This window comes from Penaeus japonicus, unplaced genomic scaffold, assembly GCF_977035675.1.
Source record: "Penaeus japonicus unplaced genomic scaffold, GWHDUDI00000001_assembly GWHDUDI00000023, whole genome shotgun sequence".
NCBI classification, from domain to species: domain Eukaryota; kingdom Metazoa; phylum Arthropoda; class Malacostraca; order Decapoda; family Penaeidae; genus Penaeus; species Penaeus japonicus.
In genome coordinates, this window is record NW_028234425.1 from 18192768 (window position 1) to 18202767 (window position 10000).

General features: G+C 33.2%; 2 protein-coding genes across 6 annotated transcripts in view; one reads left to right on the forward strand and one right to left on the reverse strand.

Moving 5' to 3' along the window:
* nito (RNA-binding protein spenito) overlaps window positions 1-2516 on the forward strand; it is a 4921-nt gene extending 2405 nt beyond the window's left edge. Inside the window, exon 1 of the mRNA XM_043028251.2 lies at window positions 1-2516. This exon is cut by the window's left edge and continues 2405 nt beyond it. The gene's annotated coding sequence lies outside the window, so the exon portion shown is untranslated.
* Window positions 2517-4571: 2055 nt separating this feature from the next.
* The window catches only part of LOC122260825 (uncharacterized), a 45742-nt gene continuing 40313 nt past the window's right edge, over window positions 4572-10000 (reverse strand). For all 5 annotated transcript variants that reach the window (XM_086550175.1, XM_043028250.2, XM_086550174.1 and 2 more), the window contains 3 exons: window positions 9744-9871; window positions 9422-9599; window positions 4572-7774 (listed from right to left, as the gene is read on the reverse strand). In XM_086550175.1, coding sequence (XP_086406301.1) covers window positions 7675-7774; window positions 9422-9599; window positions 9744-9871 — 406 coding nt within the window. In that variant the 3' untranslated portion in view covers window positions 4572-7674. The remainder of the gene's footprint in view (window positions 7775-9421; window positions 9600-9743; window positions 9872-10000) is intronic.

Sequence of the window (10000 nt, forward strand, 5' to 3'; positions counted from 1 at the left end):
CTTTTTAAGTGTAGTAAACTTTTCACATGGAAACGTATATTTTCCATAGATCAATTATTGAATATAATAACCTTTACAACTGTATTGTACAATTTGGTAAACCATGTAAAAGAAACTGTGAATTTTAAGAAACAGTTTGTGTTGTACAACAAAGTTTGATTAGAATTATGTATCTTTTTTTCTTTTTTATTCAGATTTTTTCTTTTTCTTTTTCTTTTTTTTTTTACATTTTATAAGTGAGTGTCTTAGACTAATGTCTTCACCTGAAGTGTAAAAAGTGTTGTTTTAAATACAGTGAAGTAATCTGTGTCAGTGTTTGATTGTGTATGTGACCCTGTTGACTACAGTGTGGTGAATATTCAGTGTGTGGTGACAGTGAAATGTGATTTAGCCTCGATTCCTCTTCCTTTTTAAACTAGTGCAGTGCTGTGAAGTGGCCCTTAGTATCTGTGCTTGGTGATGGATAAGCATTGTGCTTTTTTGCTGTTAGTTTCAGTGATCCTATTGAGTTAGTGCTTTTGCAGTGCCATATAAATCAGAAATGAGTTTTTTTACCAATTTTTTCAAGTTATATTTTTCCCCTTTGGTAATAGATTGTGTTGTGGGTAGGAAGTGGTCACCCATTTTTCCCTCCTTGAAAGTGTTAATTTTCCCCTTGTCATAACAAAGTGTTGTGAGTGTTATGAAAGAAGCATTCTTAGTGAAGTGAAGCATCCAAAAGTGCAGTGGCATGAAGAAATGTACCTAAAGGAATAGCAGTGCTTTAGTGCAACAGTGATCAGTGCTGTGCCATGAGTGGGAGGGAGGAGTGGTGGGCATCCTCATTGGTCTGTTCCTTTCCCTTGCAGTACTTGCACAGCTCGCATTCACGTCACAGGGACGGCCAAAACGCAAATTAAAAATAAAGTTCCATTAAGCTCAAATTCACAGTTTTCAGGGGGCCCTCACCATCTGGGCATTGATTTGGCTCTTACAGCAAAACAAAGTTTGACTATGCCTTGCAATATGATAATGATAATGATGATGATAACCAGATTTAGTCGGTGGGAGTGCTTGCTCAAATTGGCCCTTGGGGTTCTAGGAGTGTTTCAGATCCTTCATTCGGTTCAAAGTGCCAGGGATGTCAACTAAAAGTGCTTAGTGATTAGATTTTTGCAGTGATTGTGCTTGGCTCAATTTTTTCCAGTGATGTGAAGGAAATCAGTGCAGTGAGATTTGCTTAGTGGATATGGATATTCATCAGTGTTTCATTGATTTGTGAAGTTTAACCAATTACAGTAAAATTTACAGCAGTGCAGTGCAGTGATAATTTTTTGCTACTTCAATAGATTACTAGTAAATAAAGACAGCTAAATTTATAAATATTAAAATCACCATCTTCATAGTGCATTAGTGATCTGATTCTGGGAAAATTTAAATGAAAGAAAAAACATGGGTTCCTTAAAAAAAATATATAATATATATAAATGAAATATATATATATACACAAGCATACATTCTTTATACATACATATATACATTTTATAAACGCACATTACAAAGACTTACATCAACATATTCATATATATATATATATATATATATATATATATATATATATATATATATATATATATATATATATATATGATATATTCACACATACATACACAATTTCGTGAATTGGTGATATCCACGAGTGCAACTGAATTGGTTAAGGGAAAGTCGACCTTCAGGGGAATCTGAATCTAAATGCAAGTGGATTGATGCCAATTCAGAATGAAATGCATCAGTATTTAAAAAAAAAAAAAAAAAAAGTGCAGTGAAGAGGGTTGGTGTTCAGATCCAAATTGTAACGGGGTAAGTGAATTGCATGTGGACGAAAGTGGACGAGCAGCGGTGTCCTTGGGCAAAGGGACTCGAGTGTTGATCAAGTGATGTGCTCAGGGAAGGAAGTGAAGTGGAGGGTAGTAAAGAATTCAGGATTGGTGGGAAGTACATATTTTTTCTTTCTCTCTCTCTCCTCTAATGTTGCAGTCATATCTCAGGGAGAATTAATTAGTAATAGTGAATTATGGATGGGTTGAATTCATAGTGCTGAAAAATTGGCTCATTTTTGATGTGAGGGAGTTGGAGAGTGAATAAAGTTTCAGTTAATTCCACATTGAAACTGTTGGCAAACACTTAGAAGCTTCATTTGAGTTACTGAATTCATTTTTTTTTATCATTAAAAAAAATACTTCAGTGTAATCTTGCAGTCTTCCAAAGTGATTTCCCAACAGATAGTGAAGTGCAGTGCATAATTTGGAATATAAGTGTTTGTGCTTCTTTCATATATCTTACTCTTTAGGTGTTGTTTTACTATGAAAAAAATATTCACCACATTGGTCAAAAAGTTAACATACTCCATATAAGAAGGGCTTAGTTGATGTGTAGTGTTCATCTAAATATTAAAGTAAAGAAAAAAAAAAAGTAAATGTAGGCTGCATTGAAAATTCACCCTTTTTGAAAATAGTGTTGTGCAATTCATTATCTTATCATTTTATCTTAAGCTGGCCCTTCTGTGAATAGTGCAGTGCATTGTACCTCCTTGAGTCAGAAATTAGTGTTTAAAAAAAGAGGAAAGGGAGGTGTACAAGTTTTAAAGGTGTAATGGCGAGTGTGAAGTGTGGCTTTGTGGTGAGATAGTGGTGCCAGTGCAGTGAGACAGTGGTGTTAGTGTATTGATAGTGAAGTGATTGGTGATAGTGAAGACAGTGCAGTGTGTAGTGATAGTGCAGTGAAGATAAGGAATATGCAAGTTATCAGTGCAGTGAAATATTTTGTAAATCCTGATAAAATTACTTATAGTGTTAGATGTAGTATCTTATACCAGCTTTTATTGATAAGAGTATTTTAGCCCCTATAGTAATATATACAAATTATTAAGGCTGCTCATAGCATTTATGAGCTGTTGTTATAGGTGGACTTTGAACTTCCAGAACTACAAAAAAGTATTTGTATGGTTATAGAGAACAAATAAAAAGAATCTCTACTTTGTGTTTCCTTGAAGCCATTTATTAAATAATTATCATTATATAAATATTTGTAATCATTTTCAAATTATTTATTATAATTATACTTTCATTTTTAATAGGAACACTTAAGTTTTTCCATTCTTTAAATTGCAACTTCTACTAGTTTGTAGGTAATGCCAAGAAGAAAAATGCTTTTCTGATATGCGAGAGCTTATTCTTCTGAATCTCTCGCCACATTTATAATAAATCAAAGAAAATAGTACTTCAATAATATCAAATAAAGAAAATTAATATATTGGTCTGAATTCCTGGGTCATGCATCATCTCTTAAGACCTTTTATCTCCAAACAGATTCTTTTGAGGCTGAAGTTTATGGGACTTTTTGTTAGTATATAGCCATATTCATGAGTTTAATTTCCACCAAGAAAAGAGATTTTAAGAAATATGTAAATATGATCCTTTCATTTGTAGATATAATATTAATAAGGCAGGTAACTGCAATGTCTAGTAAAATAATGCAAATAAATTGTTTTGACTGCATGAACCATGAACAGTCCTCAGGAGAAACCCTCATAAATAAAAGAGGGTAGGCTGTTTGTTAGTACTTTTGAACACCAAAGAATATACACCTGCAGCCAAAACTAGTTAAGGAGCTATATTATTCTGGCAACTAGGTTACTGAATTACTTATAATATGCTCTACTTTTATTTCAACTCTGTGCCAATTAATCTTAATGTCTCCAAGATGATGCTATTCAGTACATTTTTATCTCTAAAACATAGATTCTGTCCAAGTACCCCATTTAATGACTCTCACTCACACTATATTGATAAGTGAACTCTTCTATATAAATAAACATAAATTCAAACGTCATTATTGCAGAACTGTCTTTTTTCATGTCTATGCATGAAATAAGTACACTAATTAAAAAAAAAAAGTATCAACCTTTACAAAGAACTTAATCTTTGGAAGAACCATTTTTTTCAGTGGCTGTCTATCCTGTGGTAATACTATATTCATTTATTATCTTTTTATATGAGAAGTGTTTTATATTTTACATTTCTTTAAATTCCTAGATTTTCAAATATATTGTATACCTTAATTGTACATTAGATTTCCTAGTCACAGCTCACTTTTCATTAAGTAATGAATTAAATATTGAAATGAATGCCAGATCTTTTTCAAAAGAAAAAAAATACAGAGGAACAGCCACTAATCTCATGATTTATACCTGAATGTATGCCATTCTATATTCACTCCAATTAGATTAAAAAAAGGTTGATATGTCTAATCCACAGATGTATGAAGTTTTTTGCATTTTTCCTTCTAAAACAAATAGAAAAATTATTTTTTATGTATATTATATTTGGAACAAAGTATCTGTAATTGTTATCTATTGTGGTTAATACTGTATGATTGATCCTTGCTTACAAAATTCAAGGAACAGATATGCAGCTACATATTAGTAACCATAATCTTTGTATTTTGTTAGACTAGGAAGTGTTTGATAATTTGCTTACCAAATAAATCTTTTCATATCAATACTCAAAGCAAAGGTAAAAAAAAGCACACAATTTATATATATCTTATTCTTTCCTATGCCAGAAGCATAGAAGTCTTCTTTTATTTCTCAACATGATTTAACATCGCTTGTACTAAACAATACTTGGTTCCTCAACAAGAAGCAGTAAATGATATGCCTTGTCTGTGAAGTCTTACATTCATGCGTTATGCTCTTGAGTGCACTGCATGAGAGTATATGTCAGATTATGAACTTCCTTCATATTCACCTTTATATTCAGTGTATGAAAAAGTAAAGTTCAGATTTCATATTCTTTGTTACTCATTTAACAAAGTCTCTCAACATGCAGTTAAGAATGATTATGGTCCTAACAAATTGCCTTACAAAATAAGAAGACAAAATAGTAACTTGTGGTAGTTCCCTATCTAGTACTTACAAAACTAATGACTTGAATTTTTCATTTTAAAGTAAGACCAGCAATACAAATGTGGAGAGGAAATAAAGCCGGGGAAAGATGCTCCAATGAAAGTATACCTTTCTATATTAACTAATGTATTATTTATGGGTAAAGAATAGGAAAACTCAACACAATGTACTTTGTTGAGTTTTCTTCTGCTATCCAATGAAATCCACTTTTCAATATGCAATATTATGCATATATCAACAAATTACCTTTTGTAATTATAAGACAGCAGTATGCACACTTCCTATTACATTTTTCATAATAACAAGAACATGAAAGGACATCTTCATTGAGAGTTTACATATGATTTAAAACAACTCTATTTACATGGCAAAGAAGCTGAAGATGTCTCCTCATATCTTTCGACAAAGTTGTTTCAACACTAAAATCATGCTTGTATCTTGAAGAAAAGAGACAGTCAATTGGAGATTAACAACATACCAGCTTAAGAAGCCTCAAAATCATTAAAGTGTAATTACCTACCTGTATGTTACTCTATACCTGATTAACTATCTATTAATCTATCTCAGAATAATCTATCCATCTACCTGCTTCTATCTACATAATAAACTTTCTGTATAATAGTGTATACTTCATGTTTTAATGTCTAACTACCAACCTACCGACCTAACTATCTACTTACTAAATTTTAAGACAAATCATGATTCTGAGAAGAAAAAAATAGGAAAGTAGATACAACAAATTAACCTTATAAGGTCGAACATTAAACTCATAGTATGTAAAATTTAGATGACAAACCTTAATTATTTTTCTACCAAGATTATCAGATTTGAATATTGATATATTTTCTCACTGAATAAATGATTCGCAGAACACATTTTCATCCATACGCTAACGAGCATATTTTCTTTACCCTATTAGCATAGGCCAGGGACTATCACCACACGTAGGACTAAAGACTTCAATACATCAAATATGTGGTTTTTCAGCTCTAGTATCAGATCATTTTTCAGCTATTATCAACACCAAAGCTAAAAAAAAAAAAATTCATAAAACTAATCTCTTAAAAAATATTTCTTTTCCTGGTATAAAAACTTTAAACTCTAGAAATGTATGATAACTTTTAAAAGTACTGGCAGTAGACAGCCCTATGGTATATGTAATCATTTTTTAAATTTTATTACCATCAAGATGAGCAACGTAAACAGGAAATAGAATTACATTACACAAGGGGACAGGACCTAGTGCTTCTTCCATACATATTACTATTTATTTACCATTAACTATGTAAAAGCAGAGCAATACTTTGGACTAGTATAAGGATTTTAATATTACATTTCATTCTTGAATGATGATTTATTATCACTATAATAAACATAAATAAATAAAATTATTAGATTTTGTCATGTACATAAACAATGAGCTTCATGCAAGTTCTTTTTCATTTGTTCACAATGTAGAAGGATTCTTTTAATATACAATTATATCTTTATTGATCTTACATTACCTTTTATTCAACAATAGCCAGCTCATTTCTATAGTCTCATACACTAGCATACAAAGCACACACACAAACATGCATGCAAATGCAAGCATACCTACATTTACAACCACATGCATTACTTGAAGTACATCCATACATATATACACACATATATACAATTTCTATGCACAGAGCAGTCACATGCATACATGCATACAACACAGACTTATGTAACACACAAAAGCCTATACATAAGAAAAAAAAAAAAAAAATCTGTTGTGCTCTTCTTCTGTGGATACTGAGTACTTTGTCCCCAAAGGTACTACATATTTCCAATTAGGAGTCATATATTCTGCACTCAACAATATACAATATCATCTAATAAACAAACAGATAAAATGTTCATTTTTCATTATCAAGTCTCCCAATTATAATTCAATTATCACTAACTTTCCCCAATGACTTGTATACTAAAATAGCATTAATTACCAAAATGACTAAATTAACAAATACAGCCATAATAGCATTAACAATTATGATTGTGATGATCATGATAATAATACTAGAAGTATAAAGCAATGGTAATATAAAAATAATGATAGTCATTGAAAAAAATCATCTTAACAACGATGACAACCATTAATCATAAAAATAATGAAGTACAAGGCTTCCTATTAATCTTCCCTCACACAATGACTCACTCATCTCTTCATACTTCCATGAAAGATATGGATATAGAATATGGATATAACCTTGAATATAATCTCGTTACATTACAAAATAATTTCAGACTACTGTACTCATCAAATGTAATAAATGAACATAATCATCATCACTGCCCTGTAATCAAAACATAAGAAAGAGAGAGAAATGATTCAAAATATTCCATCCACTCAATAAACTTCACAGCATTGGCTCTACAATTTTTGGATCACAGTATTCCATCATACCACTACGATCAAGTTCCTTGGCTCTAAAATGGAACACGTGATGGACCATAGCAATGGGACATCGGTGTACTGGATTCAGGCCCATTATTATGCTTCCTAGTAGCAGAAAAAAAAAACTTAATACTCTAAATAAGTTTATTAGAAGATGGGATAACAGTTCTTCTTCTGATAAACATGAATAGTAATTTTTTTCTGCCATTTCATAAACATGGTATAGTGTTATTGCCTTTTCATGCTGTTGCAAATAGTACCATTTCCAATGCATAATTTCTAAATAACTCCTACTTATATACTTATTCTACACTAAAGCTGATGCTGGTAATGATGAGTGCTTGGGTTTTTCTTTCTTCAAAAATACTTTGATACAGCCATTGAAGTCTGCAGACACCAGTACATATCTGTAAAATACATCAACATAGTTTATTACTTTAAGAGAACTAATAGTATTGGGTAATGTTCATAAGCTTACAGCCTATTTGAGTTGGCAATAAATCATTAAGGTCTGTGGAGAATACCTGATAGAACCTGGTACATAAGGTTTCAAAATATCAACATATTCTCTCTCTCTCTAACACAATCATTACTTGCAGGTAATCCGTCCCATCAAACAGTGTTCAATTACTGTATTATATAAATATGCAATCGTCAATGAACTTTGGCCATTATGAGTTCTTCATGATAAACTTCATCAAGATTTCTTTCTTAACCCATTCGCGCCGGATGACGTGCTGACACGTTTCGTGATTTTTGCACCAGATGCTGATGACAAGATATTTGGCCATGGCTGGCGCTCGGGGTGAGCAAGCAGACAGCCCAGGCTCGCAGCTAGTGTGCCTGAGAATCCCAAGGCATTAGGCCTATGCATTTGAAAACCCCGGCATTAAGACCATTCACAGCCGGAATCGCCCCAGCGTGAATGGGTTAAGTATTAACCCTTTCCCAACGGGGCACGCGCTACACGAAAACCCTTATGCCGGGCCATTGCAATATTTCATTGGAAACCTCACACTGGCATGACACCCCGGCATTGGGAATTTAGCTGTGTCACATGAGTGTGATGCACCATCGCGATAGGGTTAATCCTCCCAAGACAGGCATATCTATGGGGTTGAATCACTTTTGTACTGGTCTTTTCCTTCTTGAAATTTATAGCCATATATTCTTTCAGTTATGATGACCAATTATACCAAATGCAAATTAGTATCACTTTGCTAATATACCATACATACCTTTATTTCATACTATATATCTAGAAACTAATAGAAAACACATCTTAATCCATTACGGACGGGGCGTCTAATGACCTAACTGGTCGTCAAGGCAAGTGGTCTACGACACTAGCATCACCAGCTAAAAATCAGAGGGATGGGGAAAGGGTTTTCTCCACTCAGGGTACTGCAGACTAGCCCAAACAAAATTTTTCCATAAATCCATCATAAAATGCAGGCTTAGGCTGACTTTGGAACCTTGTAGCTCTGGAGCTAGCACCGTTACAGCCATAATTCTAAATGATTTTGTGTGTGCTTCAACTGTGGACAGATCCCGATGTCACATCATGTACACATTGACTCCCATCTTTTAGGCCTAATCGGTGCTGACATTTATGTCATGACACCCATATGCAATGGGTTAAGATGCACTACCCAGGCTGAACATCTTGAGATGTGGCCTGTGTTAGAAGGGTTAACAATAAAGATTCCACTCCCATAGGTTATCAATTTTGCTTGGAGTGCTGAGAAAGCTGTCAAAGAATAAAAAATAATCTTGCCTTGTGGAACTACTCATTTGTTTCCACATTGATCATGATGACATTAGATTAGTTTAGATTGAAAAATTAATATAAACCAATGCTTGTAGGTGAAAAAAGCTCTTATTCTTCCCATTGTCTCAAACTGATATGCAAAGACCTTTTCCCTCTTTGCTACAACAGTACAATTATACTAATAATTTTACTTAACCATATTTATTTATCAATCCTGAAATGCAAGAATTATATGAGAAGTAAATCAAATCAGATGCACTATTCATAGTCTTCATATACAAACCCCTTATTGGTTGTGCCGCTATCCTTATTCTGACTCGTTTGGTGCTGCTGTTGTTGCTGTGGATGCTGCTGCTCCTGCTCTCCTGATTTGCTGAGAATCTCCTGCTGTTGTTCAATGAAGCTGAATACTAGTTCTGGGTGAGGTGCAAACACTGCACAAGTGACAACAGCACTGTGAGCTGAAATATGAACAAATGTCCAAAATTGTTATTGTGTAAAATACATGTGTGTTACCTATTAGTATTCTTTTTATAGCAAGCTAGTAGCAGGAGAAATGATCCAATGGTGAAGGTAATTATCCCCTATACATTGCATAACAGTACCTTTGACTCCTTCCCAATACAAGTTTCTGTCTCTTCTTGCAGATGAGAATTTGGAGTAGTCATGATGAGTCTTCCAGATGTAGATACACTGATTTTCACTCCCAGCTACAATAAACTTGCCATCATGACTGGAAAGAGAATCAACTTCTTGCTCTAATTCATAAACACTAAAATTAGAATGATACATGCTGCATCCTCTTGGAAGCAGCATGTATCAGCTGATCAGCTGATCAAAGTAAAAGTTGAAATGGAGGTAG